General features: G+C 35.7%; 1 protein-coding gene and 1 pseudogene across 4 annotated transcripts; one reads left to right on the plus strand and one right to left on the minus strand.

Moving 5' to 3' along the window:
- Positions 1–2430: 2430 nt before the first annotated feature.
- On the plus strand, positions 2431–4254 carry LOC144552119 (chloroplast envelope quinone oxidoreductase homolog; annotated as a pseudogene). The gene is made up of 4 exons (XR_013510954.1): positions 2431–2545; positions 2884–3022; positions 3104–3195; positions 3400–4254. The product of XR_013510954.1 is annotated as a chloroplast envelope quinone oxidoreductase homolog (transcript).
- An 87-nt stretch (positions 4255–4341) lies between these two features.
- Positions 4342–20284, minus strand: RAD50 (DNA repair-recombination protein (RAD50)). 3 transcript variants are annotated; one of them, XM_078300228.1, is made up of 26 exons: positions 20104–20282; positions 19919–20005; positions 19051–19218; positions 18277–18452; positions 17653–17767; positions 16203–16431; positions 15395–15573; positions 14837–15007; positions 13907–14011; positions 13409–13516; positions 12706–12917; positions 12340–12432; positions 12125–12252; positions 11527–11771; positions 10966–11175; positions 10198–10406; positions 9264–9465; positions 8569–8738; positions 7871–8195; positions 7250–7375; positions 6787–6839; positions 6195–6345; positions 5609–5671; positions 5212–5345; positions 4727–4855; positions 4342–4541 (listed from the first exon to the last, which is right to left on the minus strand). In XM_078300228.1, the coding sequence occupies exons 1-26, from the start codon at positions 20224–20226 to the stop codon at positions 4502–4504; spliced, it is 3951 nt and encodes a 1316-aa protein (XP_078156354.1). In that variant the 5' UTR covers positions 20227–20282; the 3' UTR covers positions 4342–4501. The 3 variants fall into 3 exon arrangements, 2 of the variants coding, with proteins under 2 accessions (XP_078156354.1, XP_078156355.1); XR_013510952.1 differs by lacking the exon at positions 6195–6345 and having other exon boundaries at positions 20104–20284; XM_078300229.1 differs by lacking the exons at positions 4342–4541; positions 4727–4855; positions 5212–5345 and having other exon boundaries at positions 6166–6345; positions 20104–20284.
- Positions 20285–23138: the final 2854 nt, after the last annotated feature.

A 23138-nucleotide genomic window follows, 5' to 3' on the forward strand; every position in this document is an offset into this window, starting at 1 on the left:
CTGACATACCCCATTTAATCCTGAGCTTAAGTTGGCCGTAGAAATTTTTGTTCTACGGTCATTCCGCAACTTAAGCCTAAACGGGTTTTTGGTTACAGCACCGTGAAAACCCAACAGATGCTTCAAAGATCGTCGAAATTTCTAGCGCAAGCCTAATTGTCAACCATTTTCAATCGTTAGATCAAATATTAATTATTCTCAAATTTAATCATATATGGCTTGAAATTATCTAACATTGTACTAATAAATATTTGTCAATATGTGAGTTATACATAGTTCAAAATATAAAATCAATTATTTTATTTTGTGATCATCTACTCAATTGTTATATATTAATTATAGACATTATATTATTGATAGTATTCTCTCAATTTAAAATTTAAAATTTTAGTTAATGCATATTTTTATTCCGGGGCAAAATTCTAAAAACAATCCTAGCTATATCAATGACTAATAAAAAAATGATTTGAAAACAATACATAGATAACCATAAAAAAAATAAAAAAAAAACAACACAGAGATTGTCAAAATAAAATATTTTAGGATATTGATATGTTACTCGGACAGGACATGAATCATGATTTAGTTTGAACGATTTGAAAATTTTATATCAAAATAAATATAGTGTTATCGACATTTGACAATAAACAATTTTTAAATTACATTGAATCAAATTTGATAAAAAGAAAAGTTTAATTATATAATGAACACATCTATAATAAACGAACTAGACTTCTACCTCTGCTGTTAAATAAAGCATGAGATCGGTCTAACAATTTTTTTTATAAACCATAATTAGAAAAAATATTTTAATGAAACCAACATTATTTTTTTTTCTTACAAAAACTATAAGAACCAAAATGCCATTTCGGTTCCCTTTTTTTGGGTCTGAAATGGCATTTCGGTCCTAGCCATTTTCAAATATTTCGAGAAAAAAAATACGCTGAAAAATTATAAAAATACCTGGGACCGAATTGTCATTTTTGTCCCTTAAAAATATATATATATTTCGGGACCGAAATGGCATTTCGGTTCTTATGATTTTTTTTTAAAAAGTAATCATGTTGGTTTCATAAAAAGCTTTTTTCTAATTATGGTTTATAAAAAAAATTCTCGGTCTAATGGCATCTCATTATTTATATTGTCGAAATCAAATCCGTCTGGTTAGGTTAATTAGTTAACTTTAAAATAAACGTAAAAAAAAAAAAATCTCATGGAAAGCGGGTTTCACTCAACAATATGAAAATGAGAGCTTCACTGTTGTTTAGAAATCAATTCCATTTAATTTCGACATGTTAACTTCATGCTTCTCCATCAAAAATAAAAGTTGAAAATTATAATACAGGTGTTGTCATTTGTCAACAACAGTTTTATACATTTATGATACAAGAGCGACATATTGAAATTGGACATTCAAAGGTCATGGTATAAGAAATCACAATCAAGGTTAGGTCGGTCATTTCAAATATTAATGGCCTTTTATCACCGAAATTATTAAAAATACCATAATAAAATAAAACAAATTCTAAAAAATTCTATATCAAAGTTTGGAGCGAGAGTTTTTGTTGGGATCCATCGATCACATCGAGAAACAAATGTACTCATTCTATTTTCATTTATTACTTAATAATAATTTCTATAAACAAAACATTCCCAGAAACAAGAGAGCAGTTATTGCTGGCATGATTCCTTCGTGTACGGTCTACGGTGTACCAATAAATATCCCGAAATTTTTATTAATAGGAAATATATTAAATAAATATCGAGATTAGAGAACGCTTTTGCGTTTTATTGAAATATAGGGAAATTGTTATGGCTTATCACGGCCAGCATTAACACTTAATTAATCATTACTCATTCTAACTGAACCGCGCAAGAAAAAAACCGGAAAAAAAACCATGGTCGTTACTATCTATCACGGCCAAAGGCAGAAAGAAAGAAAAAAAAAAAAAAAAAAAAGGCTAGCCGTGATAACCCATCACGGCCATAGGTTAAACAATTTTTTTTTTTTCGGACTTGGCTGTTACTGTTCATCACGGACAGAGATTTTTTTTTTTTTATTTTTCTATGGCCGTTCTAATCTATCACGGACAGGGTTTTTTTTTCCGTTTTTTTTATGGTTCAATTAGAATGGTTAAGCTTGTTAATTAGGTGCTAACTCTGGCCGTGATAAACCATAACGGTTTTCCTATATCTGAATAAAACGCAAAAGCGTTCTCTAATGTCGATATTTATTTAATATATTTCCTATTAATAAAAATTTCGGAATAAATATCGCCAGCCACATTTCACCTCTCAATTTCCATTTTCGTAAACCAAACACACCAATTCATATCACCCAAAGGTAACTCAAATTTTGTGTTTATATCCGAACCGTTCAATCTGCATCCTATTTAGAGAATCCGGACTCTCCTTCTCCTTCTCTCTCTCACACACACACACACACAACACATTCCTTGGCGTTCTATTCATTACCACAATGGCTGGGAAAACAATGAATGCCTTCTGCTATGAAGGATACGACGGTGGCGCCGCAGCACTCAAGGTTTCCCTTATGTTTTAAACTTCATATTTTATGTTATAGTCAGTAAACTTTTCTTCTCGATATCCCTCAAGTTAAAAAGAAAAGGATTGAATTTCGCTCGGGAGCCGGTTTCGGTGTACCTGTCCGAGGCACAAAAGCAAATAATATGAATATTTATTCACTAATCTTGTTACTTCAATGCAGAGTCACATTAGGTACATCGAGATCAATTTCAGTCTATTGAATCTTGCAAAAAGATCCTTTCAATTATAATTAAGTATTTGGAATTTGCACAGCCAAATTGTCATAAAGAATTACTCTTTTGATTAAGTATGAAAATAACATACATATACATGCAGAAAGTTGAGATTCCAGTACCTGTGCCAAAGGAAGGTGAGATCCTAGTAAAAGTGGAAGCGGTGAGTTTGAATCCATGTGATTGGAAAATCCAGTGTGGCTTGATGAAACCTTCTCTTCCGAAATTTCCCTTCGTGCCATGTAAGAGATGTATACTTCTCAGAAACCATAATTAGTTGGCTTTTACAATATATAATTAATTACATATTGGATTTGAAACAGTGACTGACATTGCGGGAGAAATAGTAAGTGTTGGTGCAGGAGTGGATGATTTCAAGCCAGGCGATAAAATTGTTTCTCTTCTTAATTATTGGGTAAGCTTGTCTTAACAAATTTATAATTAATTAATTACATGTACCATGTCTATGTACAATTGTGTTTTGTCAATCATTTTAACTAGTCCTCTATGGAGAACAAGACCAAAATTTAATTATGTCAATCTAATATTTCATATTTTTATCTATGGTCTGGTCTGTGATGTTTACAAATCATGAGTTATAATAACTTGCATCAAATAGAATGCAGGTGGTCTAGCAGAGTACGCAGTGGCCCCCGCAAACCAAGCAGCTAAACTCCCTCAAGAGGTGTCCCCAGTCGAGGCTTCAGGTCTACCTGTTGCCGCAACGACTGCACTAAAAGCACTCCAATTGGTAGGTACCAAATTTGATGGTACCGGGAAACCCTTATATGTCCTTATAACTGCAGCCTCTGGAGGGGTTGGCCTTTATGCTGTCCAGCTGGCAAAGCTCGCGAACCTACATGTAACCGCCACCTGTGGGCCCCGCAACATTGACTTGGTCAAAAGTTTAGGTGCTGATGAGGTACTTGATTACCAAACACCCGAAGGAGAAAGCCTGAAAAGTCCAGGCGGTAACAAGTATGATGTGGTGATACATGGCTCGGGAGGGATTGCGTGGTCTGTTTTCGAGCCAAATTTGAGTGAAAATGGAAAAGTTATTGATCTTAACCCAGATTTTGCAAATGTTCTCTTCTTTGGAAGAAAAAACTTCTCCTAAGAAGCAACTGGTGCCGTTTATGATGCAACTGAGCAAAGAGGATTTGGAGTTTCTAGTTGGATTTGTTAAAGAAGGGAAACTGAAGACAGTTATTGATTCAAAGCACCCATTTGAAAATGCACCCAAGGCATGGGCCAGAAGTATGGAGGGGCACGCAACCGGTAAGATAATTATTGAGATGTGACTGTGCGAGAAGTTGAGAGAGTTTGTTATTCTAATGTCTTGGCATAAGTGAATAACTAGGTAGAGATTAGGGTTTCTATTGGCATGCTTATGCTTATGCTTGTGCTTGTGCGCAATATTAGTTTGCGTCTATAGAGGTTTTTGAAATGAGTGTTGCATGTGTTATGAATCAAAGAAACTAACTAATTGGCTATTCCATGCAGAATTTTACAAAAAATTACTATATGTAGCAGTATTTTTTTTCATATACATATAAGATGACTTCTGCTTGCAACAACATAGGTAAAAAGCTTGCTCTTAAATGTGAGAACTTACAATACTCGTATACAAAATTAGCTGTTTTATGCAAATGATAAAAACATCAAAAACCTCCTAACTTTTTTCAGCACCATAGAAAAACAGTTAATTTCATCAGCCCAATTCAATCAAAAATCTCTTGTGCTTCAATGATGCTGTGCTGACTGCAAACAAAGAAACCACAAGATTAGCAAGAATGGAATTCAAATTAGAGTAGGCATTCCCTCAAATCCAAACCCCCTGATCTCTGAATATCTTTTTTTTTTATTCCTCCACAACTTTTACAAGAAATGCAGGAACATGCTCAAAGTTAAAAAAAAAAAAATATTAAGTCTCCTTGGTGACTTACTGTTCATCCTTGGTGACTCGGTAATATTTTTCAGCATGCTGGCGTTGGCCAATCAGCTGTGCAAATCTCTCGTCATGGGTTATAACTATTAACTGAAAATTCTCCTGACCCTTCCTGTCCTCCATAATTCTATTAATACAAGAAAGAATAAAATTAGGTATTGATAAAAACAAGGATCAGAACACCAATTCCAAAATAACAAAAAGATACATTCCAAGGATTTTGATAGCATTTTGTTTGTACCACACCCAGTATATGCTTTCATGTACTAATAATAAACTGAGATTATTTTGAAATTTAATTCGCACATAATACCACAAGTGAGGGTTAATTGGGTCACTTGTGCCACTTAAAGGGTTGAAGTTAAAATTGATCAAATTGGATCTTTTTCTTTTTTGTTACTCTCTTATAACTAGAAACTCTAGATTATGCATACCCCATTTTCCAAAATCATAATTTTGTTCAACTTAATGTCTTATTCTTACCGTAAGAGAGCACCAGCAAGGCTCTCAGCATTTGGCCCATCTAGATTGGTAGTTGGTTCATCAAGTGCAAGTATACCGCAGTTTAGGCAAAACGTCTCAGCTAGAGCTAATCTTATTATAAGCGACGCAAGAACCTGAACATGATATACGAAACAAACAAGTGTTATACAATGTTCAAGGCCACAATAATCCTAACTAAACCAGCTTAGTAATCAATACCAACTTAAATGTTAACATGTTGGTTTTGGCTGGAACTACAGGTTAACCTCAAATCGGACCAATGATTAATGCACAGCATCTGAACGAAGTACTCAAATAAGACAATGACGTGCAGTTCCAAATAGATTTTCTTTCTTACCAAACAACAAAAGCATAAAAAGGGTTATAAAAGGATCACCTTCTGACCAGCACTGCATCTACCTCGCATTTCTAGTTCCGCATCACCAGTTTGCATGAGAACCTTTAAATTTTAATACACAAGTATGCAAAAGAAGCAAATAAATATTTTTTAAGACAATTTCTTTACAAGAACCCTAAAACATCAGAAACTTCATATTGCCAACGGAAGAGGGAAATTGAATGTGTATTTCCCCACAAAAATAAATCAAACCGGAATAGTTAAGGGAGATCTTCGTCACTTCCATGAGGACTTACTCAGTATAACTTAAAAAGGATGGAATAGTGGGAAATGGCACTGTTCACAATAGGCATATTGAATAATGGAAGCGTGGGATCAGACTAAAGTGCAAAAAAGAAGGGGTGTGACAGAAAATTTTCATCAGCATTACACTGTTCCACAATTCTCATCCAATTCCAATCTCATTCAGCATATATTCCACAATTATTTCACACTTTCACTAATCTACACTTGTTGAACAAGTACTAAGGGTATTACTAGATATTGTATAATTTTGGAAGGTTTATGGGTAAGTTCTCCAAAACAACCCAACTAACCTAAGAAAGGATCATGTTGAAAAACTTACACGATAGCTATAAGATCTTGTGCCTTTTCCCTCTGAATCAGAACAGATACTTATATAGTCAATATCTTGCCCCCTGTAAGTCTGCTGCCACAGTTCTTTTATTATTTTGTTAATCTCCTCCATTTTCATTGAATGAAACCGCATTAGTGCCCTTTAGTACCAAAATATTATAAGAAATCATCAATCAAACAATTGCAACATTAATAAAAAAATTAATGAGTAGGCTTAGGATCATACCTTACACGACCCAACCTTTAATTAGGGAGGACTCCCAATTAAGTACCATGGACCACCAGATCATGAAAACCCTAGCGATCTTTAGACTTATTAATATACATTTCTTATTTCCAAATTGACCAGCACATAGTTATAACATACTACCAGTACCAGATATATGGTATTTCTCTCCTATATACACATCACTCTCTTGGCAAGCTGGATAGGTCAGAAGCTGCCAATTCATGTCACAGACACTCAATTAACTGCATCTTTCATTTAAACAGCACATTTCATGATGAGTCAAACCATTGTGTGCAAGGAGGCAAATTTTAAAAGAAAAAGGATTAGAAAACTAAAACATGAAATTACTCACTTATCAAGAGCATTGTAGTAACGGTCCAAGTCCTTGTTTGCCATCTCAGTTGTCTGAAAGAAATGAACATCAGTAGGGAGCTGAAGGCTAAAACACCTTGTTTGTGAACAAAAAAAAAAAATTGTAAAAGAGCCCCTAATTACTATTCACAAGTTGCAGTGAAACTATATTATCCAGAAAAAAGAAAAAGAAAAGCTAAACCTCAGCAAGTGTGACCATTTCGTGATATTTGAAGTTGCAATGTTGTATAGATTTGTGAGGGGTTTGTTATATAAGTCATAGTTGAACAAATTTTGGAGACAGTACATTAGGGCTGCCTTTCAAATTTCCCCAATTATGAAATTTTATTTTTTGTTTTTTGGAAATACTAAAATGTTTACTTTGTCAAAACCTTTACAAAAAGAAGGGCTCTTTTGCAAATGTTTCAAGAGAAGTTGAAACAGTTCAAAAGGAACAAATGTACCTTAAGTTGAATAAGCTGGTTGAAGTAGCGCTTTTCTATATCTTTATATTGTGGTTGCTTAAGCTCAATCTTGTGCCTTGATGTGTTGCTCTGGTAAACAGAGAGAGTGCCCTGACACCTATTTAACTACAAAAAAAAAATCCATAGTTTAAATAAAATATTCAGGCAGAACTGTCTACACTGAACCTATCTTTTCCCTAACTGAGAGAGATGAGAGAGAGAGCAGGCGATTGGTTGTTTATAAGAATACTTCCCAGTCTGCAAAGGTTATACTAGGAGTTTATGGTGTTTTGTATTGTTCCAAAGCAAAGTTCTCTCTTCCAATTAAAGAGAAAATTGAGTTTAACGCCATACTAAGTACAGCATCAATTCCCCATTGGTGTAAAATAAAGGTAATACACATTGTATCTCACAAACCCAGAAAATATAGAACTGTCATACAACTACTGTTTCGTGAGTTCTCGCCCATCAAAGATATTTATCACTTAAGCGTCATTATCTTGCAGATATGCATATACAACCATGTCAAACAACTTACTAAAAATAACAAAAGAGAAATAGCAAAGACCTCATCACCATATTGAAAGATTTAGAAAAAGAAAATTAAATAAAAAAAACTACCTCAGAAAGAAGCCTATCCTTTTCCTGAAACAGTCTCTTAAGATCAGCTTCTATGCCTGACATGGTACCAAATGAGATAGCCTTTTCCTCCAGCAACTCGATTTCATGGGTAAGGTGATCTACCTCAGATTTTGTTTTTCGGTAATTCAAATTGTCATCAATATTTCTCTTCAGCTGGTCTTGGTTTCTCATAAGCTCCTTGCTCTTGCTTAGCTCAGCATTGAGTTCCTGTTTCCGTAACTCATTTTTCTGCAACTGGGATATCGACAGCGAGTGTTTTTCCTGCGAATCCTTTAGCCTCTCCAATTTCTTAGACTCAATAAACCTGACTACGTAAAATTTGTGAAATGAATTAATGATAAAGAGTTGCTACATATATATAACTGATATTGACTTGACTGGTCTTGTACCAGACCGGCATGACAATGGTCTGAAAATTAAGCACAATTTAAACCCATATCAATCGATAATCTATTAAAAAAACAAAAAGAGGTGCCCAAAAAGATGCCAAAAATTATCAAACCATACATAATGACCCGATCCAGTAGAAGAACTTCAGTGTTGCTCTAGCCTCAAAAAAAAAAATCTGGAAGTCAGATTAATAAAACTGTTTTTTCTGGAGTTTCTTGATATTGTTGTGCGTGCGTACCTTTTTCTGTTATTGAAAAAAAAAAGACTTTTGGGAAGGAATAACTGACTCTTTAATGCGATTATTAAGAGCCAAGAGTGTTTCAGTTTCTTGTTGGAAGCTCCTCTTCCTCTCTGCCAGCTCATCATACTCCCTCTCAAAACGTGTTTTCAAATCAGTATGCTCCTGATTCAGCTTATCTTTATCCTTTGTTAAGGGCACCAGAGCTTCCTCTAAATGCTACATTGTACATTAAACCAAATAAGTTGGGTGTCTAATACTTGCCTTGAATTTTTCCTTGCTGACTAATACTTACCAAGGTTTAGCTGTCTCTACAATTAAGTTGTGACGCAAACAATCTGACATCAACAGCATGTACCTTTGCTAGTGTGCTTAGCAGGTAATATAGAAGTATAGCACATGCACTAATAGTTCCAATACAGACTTTCATGGTAAAACTTGCAGCCAAATGACAAGTCAAAAAAGAAAGAAACTAAAAAATTGAAGGAAATTTTGGAAATTAGCAGCTTTACCTTTAAATATTATGAAGACAGTTTGCATGCAAATGTTTCCTAAGGTAAATTCAACTCTTTTTTGTAAATTTCTACTTTTGAGTTTGCACTTATGTATCATACATGCAAACTGCACCAGTGTAAACCAGAGGCAACATACCCCAAATGCATCTGAAGAATACATGGAAATACTGACCTGCATGAGAGTATATGTGTAAGCTTACAAATAACTCAAATTAAGTACTAACTGCACCTTTTGATCAAGTTCAACTTGAACTCTATCTTCACATAATTGATTGATATCCTCGTCAGATTTTCTCAGATTGTGCAAGATGCTAGATGCCTTCAGCTTTTCTTCTCTGAGAGCATGCCACCTCATCTGAATGTTAGCCACATCATCATTTCGGGACCGCTGGTCTTCCCTAAGCATCTCGACTTCATTACTTAGTGAATCCCTGCTCCAGGGAACATGTATCAGATTTCTGTCTCAAGGCAGGAAAACAGTATGTACGACAAAAGTGGTACTTCTACCGATCCAAATATCCTAGTTGTCCACATTACTGCTCAATATTTGTTTCCTTTTCATTCATTATCGTTTAATATTGGAAGCTGTCCGGCTGATTGAGTCATAATTCAAGAACTCATTTTTAACCATATTAAAAAAGGCTAACATAAAGCGAAATTGCAATTAGTTCCATCAAACAACATGTCCAACAAAAAATTTCAAAATTTCAGTCTGAGGACTGAAGTTACAATGCTGGGTATTATGTAAAGCTTCCTCGTCATTTAGAGCAAACAGAGCAACTCGAGTCGAGCTTTAATTTTGGTCGAGCATGCAGCTATAGATTTCTCCCTTACAGAAATCCTTTTCCCTATTATAAAATATTTTCAACCTCATTTTCAAATTCTCTTTCTTCTTATTAGAGTAAACTAGGGCTACATTGTGTCGACTTCAAATCCCTTTAGGCACCTGACTCAAGTGGGCAGTATCTGAACTGTCCATCTAAATCTGAAAGTTAACCAGACCACTATAAAGCTGCCTTTGTATCGATGCAACAGTCAGGATACAGGCGTGTAGTTGAGGGTTTATAAGAATTGACCAACTTTGCCTTCATGAAACCAACAAAAGTGAATCCTAGAAAGGTGGAGCTGTTAAAGGCCCCTAAAAATTTAGCCAAAACGGGTACCTTTTGCTCTGTAAAGTATTAATCTCTAGCTTGATTTCCTCTACTGATCTGACCCCTTGACCCCTTGAATCGAGTGTGCGCTCCAACTCTTCCACTTGAGGCCTTAAACTTTGCATGTTTTGAAGAAGCCTCTCAACCATTTCTGCCGGCTCAAGTAGAGCTTCGACTGCATCTTTGTCTGACTTCACATGTGCAAGAACTACCACAAGCTACAACACATATCACAATTGATAATGCAGTCAGTCCACAAAAACTTGAAAACTTGCAGATGCAAACAGTTCATCCTAATTTATTTATTTAGTTGTCTTCCTACTTCAACCTCTTGTTTTCCAAAAGGACTCGAAGGATTATACACCAGAATATTACCAAATAACAAAAAGAGCCCAAATGTGGTGTTATATCGTAATAGTTCTATGGATCATTACCTACCTAAAGCAAAGAAGTATTAATAAAGCATCTAAAAAGAAAAGAAATACACAGGGGATGGTCAAAAGAGGAACTTTTTCTTTCTTTTTTAACTGTCTTTGGTTCCCTGGATAGATTGAAGTAGCTTATGGAGGACCTGATAGTAGCTGGCATTTGTCCATCCATTTTTTTATACTCAAACACAGGTTTCATCTTCAAATCCTCAGTCCCAAATAAATCACATGCACATTCATGAGGAAAGCATGCACTAAAATTGGAGGGAACCATTCTTTGTCCTATACATGGATAATTGAGACCTTCAACCTGGATAAATAAGAACAAAATAAGAAAAAAAAAAAATACATCATCAAATTCTTGGCTTTTCTGGTTAAGATCCTCAGTAAGCTCGTCTATGTTCCTCTTAGCAAGAGGTATGCTCTCCTTGCCAAGTTTGACATATTCTTCATATATCATACGTAGCTTGTCAAGTTGTTGGAATTGCGTATCGGCATTTGAGCACTCCACTGCCAGCACTTTCATGTGCTCTGCTGAGCTTGCACTCTTTACCCTTTGCTGGAGATTGAGAGAGAAATAGTTAATATAACCCAGGCAGCCACTGCCAAGTTTTTGCAGCAAAAAAAAATACAGAGAGAGAGATAGAAAGAGAATCTCTATTAACAAAAATATAAACCAGGTTTGGGCATTCCCTTCTTGTATATCTGTGCTGTCCTGATATTGTGATGCATGTACCTTTTAGCACAGCCCATAACATTGGAATACTAGTGCCACTTGACTTCTTTGAGCATTACTTAAGCCAGATCCAAGACAAGTATATCAATATTCAATACCAAGTGGTATATAAATCCATGGTTTTACCTACAAGATAACAACTTTGGAGAACTCCAATAGTATATAAAATGGTACCTTTCCTACGAATTGATCCTCCTCATCAGGGGAGAAAGGACGCTCACAGCACGGGCAGATATGGTGTGCACGTGCAACTCTTTCAAAAGGATCGAACATCTTTCTCATCCCATCAGCTATGTTGTATTTGCTTTTCTGCACATCTCGCTTCTCCATGGCCTCCCCCAAAACTTTTGGGAAGATGTCTAAGTCAGTTGCCATTTGGATGAGAGATCTAAGTTTCGAGTCAAGAAATCTTCTCTTGGCTGCCACAAATTAAAGGTAATATTAAATCCAGTATCATATGCAACTAAACCCAGAAAAAGCTAATAGCCACCAAACAGTATCCAAACCACACAAAGAACTTCATGTCACCCTGCAGAAACTCACAATATGTTTCATAAAGAGTATGTCTGTACATGAATTGTTTCTCGTTATGTAGTGGCACACATGGTGGGTTGAAGCTCTGACTGATCATAGATCAATTCATTCTTAAATAAATCAGTAGATCAAAGGCCCGAGCAACTTAAGGACAATTACCAATGTGCCACAAAACAACAACTGGTCACAACTTGAATTCAGACCTGGCATGGTGAAAGATAAAATAAGAATAGGCTACCATCTAAGTCTTTTTGTAGCTTGGACATGTGATTTGTAGCATCCTGTATTTTCATCTGCACTAATTTCACTTCCTTCTCCGCTTCCAAGCTTTTTGAGCTCAAGTCATCATATTCCCTCTTCGCAGAACTGAAAATCAGAAAATTATGTGAGCAGCAAATTTTAGTCAAGCACCCATCAAAATAAAGCAGTGCGGAAATAAAAGAATAACAGTACCCAAAAGCTTGAGAGATCTCCCTCTTCAAATCTTTGTCAGAAGGAAGGCGCCCTTTAAGCACTCCTCTTATTTTGTCTTTATGTTCATCAACACTGCAATTTTTTTTTTTTTTTAAGATTAATAAAAAGAAAACTGGTTAGAACAAAGTTTGTCTATGTACTTCAATATTTATGTAACTGTAAAACTGATCCTAGTCTATATGTATAACCCTTCATATGTGACTACATGTTTGTCTGCTGCCCACCTAGGGTGTGAATACATGCCTATGATTCCCTCTGCAGCTTATGACCATCTTTCTGCTCACTCTTAACCTTTAAAAATAATGACATATCGGGCATGCATGCAAAAATCCAATATAAACATACATTTTTTTTAGCTTCTTCTTGTGTGTATCCAGCTCATCTTTCTTCATCCCAAGTTTGACCCTGTCAGCTGAATCAGTTGCTAAGTTGTCCTTCTCCCGATGCAATGCTTTTATCTTCTGCTCCAAACTGAATATCTCTGTTCTCTTATGGTTTATGTTTGAATCATAGTCTTTCTCTGTGAGAATTAATGTCTTCTTCTCCAATTCATTTTGCTATAAAATTAAACCGAAACTTCTAAATAAAAATGAAAAAACAACTGATAAGCACTAATTTATAAATACAACATCACTTTGACCACAACACTCCCCAAAACAAGGTTGCCCACACGTGTTTTAAACTGAGGGTAATTTCGATTAAATTGAACACAACTAAAACTAAGTTGGGACTTTAGTGTGGCACTGATATTAATTTAAGCTAATAAGGGAATTTCAAAGTTTTACATCAGAGATTTCTGTGTATGAATCAGACATAAATCCTTAATAGTACAGGTAATTTTTGTCATCATGCTGACTTAAGGCAAAAACCCAATAAAACAAATAGATCATAACACAAGTCCCAAATAAAATTGTATGGAAGAGAAGAACTAACAATTAGAAAAGAACTGCGACACTAATACCAACCGAAATAACTCATAGTGCACCGCAAAACAGTACTTTAATCCTTGAATTAAGCCCAAAATATAAGTGAAAGACAAAGAAAGTACAAGCTCTTTCTCTCTCTCATCAATATGAGAGAGGTTAAGGTTCGAAAGCTCATTCTCTGCAACATCACGCTCATTCTCCTTTTCTCTTATGCGCCTCGTTATGCTTGACTGCAAGCTCAAATATTAATTGAAGGGAAAAGAAAAAGAGAAACATCATATTCTGCCCCTGAAAAACAATCTTATTATTGAATGCACATGCAGAAAACTATCACAATAGTGACATGCACAACTTCTCTTACATTATTCAAAAACTATTCCCTAGTTATTCATGTCGAGAGCAACTACGAGGATGGAGGGAGGGTAAGTTTGGACATCAGTCAAGTGTAATAAGAACACAAGTTATACATCTTTTATTATGAAGAGTACAGACAGTATCTCTTACAAGGGTATTTCAAGGTTTTGTAAAAGAATGGATATGACATCACACCAAAATTAAGAAAAGATACTATGCATGTTGAAAAAGAAGCTAAAATCAATGTTAAAAATTATTCCAGAGACCTCAGATTTCATATTTGCTTGTTTCTGGCCTTCTATGTCAGTGCAACGAGCATCAACTGACTTATATCGATCCCATGCAAACTTCAGTTCCTTCTCATTTGACCTCTGTGTTAACAGTATAAAACAACCCACGAAAGCAATGAATCCATCAATTGAGCCTCAATTACACAACAGTTAGGGGAGAAAACAAAAATTTACAAACAAAAGATATTTAGATTGAATGGATACCCCATAAGGCATAAGTCCAACAACAACGAACAGAAATCATAGTAGCTCATTCAACTTCACCAAATTGAATAAACAGCATAAACCCAAAAATAATAAAAAAAACAAGCTGAAATTTTTCAAGAAAGTAAGCAACATGAACACCAACAAACTCAAACAGCCCAGAGCCTTTAATACCCCTCCTCAGTTAGACTTCTGGTGCATACCACTACTGTACATGTACGAACTGGTAAAAAACTAAATGGTACAGGCATGTAAACCAAAACCGACTTGCTATCTTGTTTTAAACGAACCAGTATGACCTGCAAAGCACAATTACTTTTTTTATACAAGTTATAGTTGCAACACACCTGACCGTACTTTGAACCTGAATTAACCTGATATGACACATGCTATAATCTTGAACCCGGTCAACAGTATACCCAAAATCAAAGATGATTTGAGCATCCCTTGAAAGGCTTAAATGGAACCTTCAGATAACTTATCAAGGAACTAACTGAAACCGAGACCCAACAACCCCAAGACCCAAGCCAGCCAGAACAAGGAGCAAAGTCAAACCTTACATGACTCAAAACAAACAAGCTGAGAGATGGACCCAAAATCCATTTTTCTAACAAGCTGAGAAGTGGATCACTTCTACAAAAATGATTAGCAGTAACTAATCACATTTTTAAGCATTCTGAATGATACACGCAAAGTTCTTACCTTCTTGTCAGCTAAATCCTTCTCAAAATCCATCAGCTTCGCTTTAATTCGATTAGTGAGGTTGGAGGCCACGTCATTAGTGAATGGAAGTTCAGGAAGCGAGCCAAGATTATACCTTCTAAATATACTCCCTATGGCGGAATCCCTTTCATGCCTGGACATCATGTGAGCCTGGAAATTATTTCAAAGTGATATTGTCAAAAAATCCAACAATGAAATTTTTTAATAAAAGCACCACTAGAGAACTACACTATTAATCAATTCTGTGATATTAGATTGACACAAAAGGTGTCATATATGAACAAGGGACTGCAATTCAAGCAGCCAATTGGTTTCCTTGTGATTCAACTAGTGGTTACTACCACAGGTTTGACTTATGCTCTGGTACAGTACAAACAGATCAAAATGTAGCATTAACCTGACAAGCAAGGTTGTAGCTGGCAGCTTGTACAATCAAAAAGTGAAAGTTCTAATTTACTTATCAATCGAATATGGTGTCATGAACTCAAAATTCGAACGAAAACATCAGTCCAGAAAAAGCTTCAAAAAGTAAATTACATCAGCCTCAGCCTGGAGCTTCCCAATTTCACGTGTATAATCATTAATGGATTGAGACAAAGATAAGCTTTTTGTCTCTTCATCTCTCATCTCTCTCTCCAACTTGTTGACCTTCATCTCCAATAAAGCAATTCGTTCGTCAAATTTTGTTTGCCAATCTTTCAGTTCCTCATCCGTATCTACAGAAAATGTAAAATAAATTATATACTGAGGAATTTACACAGATATAGAAGGTACTTGTCTAATCTTGGTCCGTAAAAATTTTGAAGGCCCGTTATGGCCCACGCTTTCGATTTAAAACAAATATAATATTGACATTCGTCTAAAAGATGGATAAGAATCCATGTCGCCGTAGCATTAGCATACAGATTTGATAACATGGCCACTAAGGTAGATAAAAATATTTTTTTTAGTGGATATGAAGTAGCATTACTGCCAAAGTCAGTCTCCTCCATTATGAAAAGGATAATGTGAACGCCAATGCCAACATCCATGTCACCACGTATCAATGACATGTTCACTGACATATTTATATTAAATATCTCAAAATAGATTTATCCTAGCAAATTTGCAAAACTCTCAAGTTAAATTTATCTAAATTGGAGCATGTAGAATCAAAAAGTTCCCATCAGGAACACTATGACAGCATGGATTCCAATTTGGTTCTTCGAAAATGTCTGAATTTTGCAATTTGTTCCCTGCGAAATCTAAACTAGTTGATAAGGTCTAAGGAGCATTCAAACTATAGTACCTATAAACAATACAATAAAGAATTTGACTGGAAAAACATCTCTTGTATATTGTATACCTTCATTTTCTTCGGCAAGTGCAGCATATTGAGTCTGCTGGAGCTTAAATAATGTGCTTCTGGCAGTAGAATGCGTTGAGATCTGATCCTGGAGCTTCCTCAGCTCCTTGAGAGTTGTTTCCATTTGCATAATTTTCATCTCAGTGGCCTCTATGCTGCCTTCCAAATCCTTCATCTGAGCTTTCAATGCCTCCGATTTCTCCTGGTCTTGGCTTATGTTGTCTTGTAGCTGCATAAACTCAATATAAAACATAATTATATGATGTTGGGAAAAAAAAAAAAAAAAAAGAATAACCACTATGTGTTATATAATTTATAAAATTAGAGGTCTTCAACGGTCTCCGATCAGAGGATGGAGATGACATCTTTCGATATTTGGAGTCGATGCTACAGAGTGATGGCGAGATTGATGACAAATGCTAGCCATAGGATACGATCCGAGTGGATGAAATGGCAACAAGCATTTAGCATCCCAGGAAAGTCACACAAAAGCTCAAAGGCCTGTAGAAAGTTGAGCTACTAAAAGACAACACGTCCAAAAGATAAGTGTTAAGTGTAGCAGAGATACGTATGTTGTGGTGGATTTGCGGCCATACAAGACGGGACCGAATTAGAAATGATGATATACGGGACAAACTTAGGGTAGCACCGATTGAAGAGAAGCTCATCCAACACCGCTTGAGATGGTTTGGGCATCTCCAATGGAGGCCTCTCGAGGCACCAGTGCGTACTGGAATTATAAGTTGTATTGAAAACACAAGGCAAGATAGAGGTCGGCCAAGATTGACAATGGAAGGAAGCAGTAAAAAGGGACTTGAAGGAATGGAATGTATTCAAAGAGTTGGCTTCGAACAAGAGCACGTGGAAGTTAGTGATCTATGCACCAGAATCATGACCTAAGAAATATTGTTTAGGGGTTGTTTACGTGTAGTATTATAGGCTTTAGGTCATAGGGCTAGGGGTTTGGGGTCAAGCACGTAGAGCTTAGGACGCCCCTACGATCTCTAGTGTAGGCATAATATAGTTAGTATTATTACTATTATTATTCGTACCATTATTACTAATGCTGCTGCTTCTACTACTACTGCTATTATTATTATTACTACTACTACTATTTTTATTATTATTTTATTCCTACCCACCTTGACTTTGTGACTACAATTGGGTTTCATTTCTAGCCTACCCCAACTTGTTTGGGACTAAAAGCTTAGTTGTTGTTGTTGTTGGAGAGGCCTTCAGCCTAAAACGCCAAAGAAACAGGGAAGATCATAATAAAAGGCTAAATTATAAGTGCCTATCGCTAATAAATATCAGTATGAAACTAAAAAGAGAATTCGCAATCTGGATATAGTGAACTTTACGCTTATTAGTTTACAGGCATAGTGGTGTAATACTGGTATCATTATTATATGAATCAAATTCCAAGAGGACTAATCATCAATAATAATACCTTGAAGGCTGCATCTTTTAAAGTTTGAAGGTTTTCTAGCTTTAGCTTGTAAGTCTTTATCTCCTGAGCTTGATCCTTGTGAAGCTTCTTTATTACTTCCAGAGCTTTTGTGTACCTTTTTCAATTAAAAAAAAGTCAGATAATAGAAAATTCTTAGGTGCATTTACCGGCCAGTACAGATTGATCGAATATCAGTTTTCAGTTTTCTGAGTGCATTCCTTGGTTGGCTCATATGGTGCTTAGAATGAGATGCAAATATATAAGGGGTGATACCGTCATACTTGAGGCGTAAAAAAACCAAGGCTAAAAGAGACCCAGTTGCAACATACAGTAGCAGCTTAAGAAAAATCAGGATTAACTAAAAGCCTGTTTGGGCTTAATTCAGATAACAATGCAACATTTTCAGCACTTACACCTAAAGAGACAGATAACACCCTAATCATGGTCACACAAGCTGAAACTTGAGTCTACAGATTCAAATTTTAACATTTTGGCACCTAGACTGCAAAATTAAATTAGTATACACAGGACCTAACTATATATTGAGCATATTCAAAAAACAAAATTTAAGTAGTTTCCTGATTAAACTCACCAATCCCATAACCAGAAAAAAGAATTAATTACCTAGTGGCAGAAAAGATGTCGTCAAACTTTTTCTTAAGAGTAGAGGGATCTTGCAAAGGCCAATTGGATTCATCCTGGTGCACAAAAATCACATTCTCTAAAATAGCCTTTGACACACCCATCAAAGCAGGTATCTCTCTGTCCATGTCAGCACACCTATAGCTAAGGCACACCTTCTGAAATCCAAAAAAAAAAAAGATAAAGATGTCAAAGAAAGGAGAAGAACAATCTCATGCGCACATAGGTAGGTTGGGAGGAAGGGACCATTTGTCTATTCCTAATTCAAAATGATCGATGAACAGCAGGTATGTTTTGGGACTGCTAATGTATCTAAGAAATGCACTGTCTGGCACAAATGATAAACATTTTTACAGAGACCTAATATATGCAAGATACAACTTGAAATCATAACGGCCAAAAATATAAATTCACTTCCCCTAAAAAAGGAATACAGGACAAAAACACCATAGAAAAAATGAAAAAGCACATCCCCTTGGAACTCGCAACATCCAGACCATTCATCTAAAACCTGAAACCCCCACACCTGGAAAAAAAAAAAATCTTCATGTGGATCAATCACATGGTCCAGATACTGCCAATTGTAATCAGGCACCTGAGACCTTGTGGACTCCAAAAATGTTCCCTAGAAATAGCAGCTTGTACAAACTATGCAACTGACCCTTTATGGCATCACGGGAAGAAACATAGCAACCCTTTTGTAGCATGAGCTCACACACAAGTACAAAAAAAGAGAGGAGGGAGAGAAAGAAAGACCTCTCCAGTATGAGGATTAATGGTCTGAAGAACACTTTCAATGGCCTTAAACTCCATTTTTGAGGCCTTTTGAGTGAGCTGAAATGACCTAATACACACCACATCCTTCCCGGCTGCTGTCTTGAACCTCAGCTTTATCTGTCCCTTTGTCTCTGTCTCTCCCGCCACCTACAAAAAACCAGCATAAAAGAATACTATTTTGACATTTTCTTTCTTTTTCATAGGAGTGGATCCTGCATCTTACACCAATGATGCCTCACTCCAGACACCTGAGCTGCCAATGGTTTGTCGTTGTTTTAACTTTTATGTTGATTTGGAAAACTTCAATGTGTTAAAGTCACAACGGAGTAGCATTTTCAGTAGAAATTTCCTACCTGGTGCAAGAACTTAATTCTTTTTTGCCTCGACAAAATCAGTAAAAATGCAAACATAGGAAAAGAAAAGGGAAGTGCACTAAGTTCTTTTCAAAATTGACTATGTAGCAAACTGTTCAATAACATTTAAAAGGAGAGAAAAAAATAGAGTTAGTGGCATTTAAAAAGACACATTTGGGTCCTAAGAGGGGAGTGCACTAACTTCTATGTAACAGTCTGTTACCAATTTGGGTGAGACAGAATAGTGCTAACCCGGTTTAGCAACTATTCCGAACTACTATTCTATTTGTGGGTGTGTTTGGGTTAGCAACTAGGGACTATTCTTTGTTTGTTTTTTGTGGGTTAACATGCTATTCTACTAACCTAACCAAAAGTAACCCGGGCTTTCATCCAAACGCACCCTTTATAAACAACCCAATATTTATTTCCCAAATTGGTGACAAATATCATTTAAAAGGGGAGGAAAAAAAACAGAGAGAAGTTAGTTAACACACCTTTGGGTCATGGACGAAGCTTTGACCTGATCGTGAATTTGGAGGGAGTTCTCCGGTACAAGATAGCTTCAAGCATTCGATTATGGTCTTCAAAGAAATTAGACAAGTGAGTTAAAAATGGACCTTTTCTGGTATTTGATGATTGCTCAGAAAGTTTGTTAAAGAGAAGGAGAGTTAATACATACAGTTTTTCCAGCACCATTGGAACCGACGATGAGTGTAAGAGGTTTGAAGAAGGCGATGACGTTCTTGTTCTCTGGATCGAAGCTCCGTATGCCTTTAATCAGCATCTTATCTACTGTACTCATCGTTGAGTTGAGTGCTGTTCCTCTTCTCCCCCCAAACCTTATTTTTCTTCTAGGAGAGGAGAGGATGATTTGATGGGGTTTTCTTCTGGGAGAAGACTCGTCGGAAGGAAGGAAGGGTTTAGTCAGTTTATTGCGAAGAAGCAGTGCGACAGGGTTTTACAAGTCAAGTCTCAACCGATTTATTGAAATGAACCAGGGTGTTCATCGGTTCGGTTCGGTTTGATTGAAAGTTGAAACCGAACCGAAATAGACAAATCAAAGTTATAATTCGGTTTCAAAAATAGAACCGAACTAAAGTTTTATTTGATTTGTTGACTTATTCGGTTCAAATCGAAATATATTAATTTTTATATTTTTATTTTTTTGAATGCCTAGCAGAGACTACCAGTTTTGATTTTCATTAAAATAAATGGTGTTATTTTAATATTTACGGGGATTAAGTGTGTACGAATTGGAAAACGAATCGGATGGTACTGAGCTGATAAATTTCTACGATGTTCATTAAACGTGTTTCGCTTTCTTAAAAGAATACGGAGGTGGGACTCAGAATTATAATTTTACTGGTTTATTTCAGTTGCGAGTGACACTGTCTCTAAAGTCCATTAAAAATAGAAAATTCAAGCCGATCTATGTTAGGAGTGATGCATATATAAAATTTATAAAATTTTGAACGGTTTAAATTCATTATTGAAGTCAGTTTGATGGATTTTAGAATCAATGTCATTACGACTGAAATAATATTGATGTTGTGGCGAGCCCAAATAATACGCTTATATAAGAACTTCAATACTACATGCTTATAAGTCATTTTGTGTTTTCAAAGTCCAAACAATCAATCTGAACCATTCAACATGATGTGTTTGAATACCATATTTTACGTTCTTTCTTTCTTTTTTTGCTTTTTCCCTTTTTAGACAAGTAGAAAATTACTTTTTTTACAACTTTGCTTTGTAATTGTAAAAATTTTAAGTTTAAATTATAGTTGCCAAGCTATATATACATTTTACATTTTAGCCTTTATTTATTTATTTATTTATTTTACTGATTCTGTTGAAAATAAATAGAATAAGTGTTGAAAATAATAAATAGGATTAGATAGGATTAGGGACTCGATTAGCCTCAGCGGACCCTTTTTTAGGGTATAATCATCATAGGCTAAATTAAGGCAATAAAGAGAGCAACTAATTATAAAGTTACTCAACCTTTTTTCCTTTACAAAAAAGTTACCGTTACTTTTCTTTCCAACAGTCCTTTTTCACTTTTGACCATATAAATACCCATTGTAACAACTCAGCCAATATTAATAATATATAGAATTTTTCTCTCAATTCTATTATCTCAGAATTACTGAAAAACATCATGGTATCAGAGCAGGATTAAAATCCCGACTCAAGAGAGAAAAATCAGCAACAGCACAAGCAGCTGTAAATCAGAATTTCCGAAATCAAAATTCTCGCAACAGCACAAGCAGCTGTAAATCAATATCAGTAACAGCACCAGTGGCTGTAAACCAAAAATCACAATGTCACAAAGTCATGAGAAACTCACAGGGGTAATGCTAGATGGCAGAAATTACCATGTGTGGGCAAGGCAAGTAATTTTCTCCTTAAGTGGCCGAGAAAAGAGTGAGCATATAGATCATGAGGGCAAGGCTCCTAAACAATCAAATCCCCCAACTGAACCCGAAAAGAGAGCACTTGCAAGATGGAAAGTGAGCGATCATACCGTCATCACTTGGTTACTTGCAACAATGGAACCAAAGGTATCTGAGTTGCTCTCTTTTAAAGATACGGCATTAGAGATATGGCAAAGAGCCGAACAACTATATGGCCATAGAAAAAATTACTCACATATCTACCAAATTCAACGTGATTACCAACAAGCAAAACAGCAACAAGGGCAACCAACAATGGAATTATACGGTTACCTTCAAAAGAAGAAAGATGAACTTAGGGTATACTGATGTGAATTATTACAACACAAGTAATAAATCCTTGGTGATACTCAATTCGGTTGCAAGTGTACAACCTTGTCAAGTAGTACTTAGGGATCGTCTCCACAGGGACAAGTCGGAATATTAACTCTAACCTAACAATTTAATGTAGTAAAAGAAAGTAAAAGAAAGTAAAGAGGTTTTGTGTTTGTTCCGTTGGTTGGTTTGATTGCGATTAAATTAAACTAAAGTCTTAAGGCTAAATTCTAAGTTTGTAACAAGTATGAGAAATTAGGGTTTCTTAGGGTTCCTATCCACTAGTGTTACGACTAATTGGTTTATTAAATTTGTTCTTTTATTTATGAAGGCACAGTTGGGTGTTGTAGGTACAAAGGGATATCTCTATATTAATACCATCTTTCGATTAGAATAAACGTCACCTCTCGGTACTTGGCTACTCTAATCTAAAGTCATTAAGTTCTTACTGTCCCAATAAATCTAGAAAACTATCTTTCACCTCTCGGTACTTGGCACAATTCTCTAAACTATTAGGTAAAGCCCGTACAAGACACGCGTCACCTCTCGGTACTTAGCCTATCAAATACACTATTCCTTATGGTCTGGACCTAATATTCAATTTCTCAATTGCAAATATCAAATCCTAGGGTTTCATGTGATTTCGATTAAGTCCTCACAATCAATTAAAATAAAGAATAAATCATAACAAAGAACAAGAATATATAAAATAAAACCAACTAAATCATAACAAAAGTTTCAAGTACAACCCTAATCAACCTTAGAAAAGCCTTTAGCCAGTCATGGCTAAGGCACAAATGAAATCAAAAGAATAAAAGAGTTCCAAAAGAAAGAAACCAATAAAACCGGTTGATCGATTTTGCTCTATCCTTCCTTCTTCTCTCTTCTAGCTTTTCCTTGCTCTTCCTTGTTGAAACCCTAGAAATTCTGCCTAAAAAACGTC

This window comes from Carex rostrata, chromosome 3 (genome assembly GCF_964058835.1).
Source record: "Carex rostrata chromosome 3, lpCarRost1.2, whole genome shotgun sequence".
Lineage (NCBI taxonomy): Eukaryota > Viridiplantae > Streptophyta > Magnoliopsida > Poales > Cyperaceae > Carex > Carex rostrata.

Bases quoted from the DNA above. Each gene is read 5' to 3' on its own strand.
- RAD50 (XM_078300228.1), bottom strand. From the start codon at position 20,226: ATGAGTACAGTAGATAAGATGCTGATTAAAGGCATACGGAGCTTCGAT. The intron at 19,219-19,918 runs GTGTGTTAACTA...GGTTTTTTGTAG, and splicing joins GCTTCGTCCATGACCCAAAG to GTGGCGGGAGAGACAGAGAC. The intron at 9,466-10,197 runs GTACCCGTTTTG...TCCCTGGAGCAG, and splicing joins AATACTTTACAGAGCAAAAG to GGATTCACTAAGTAATGAAG.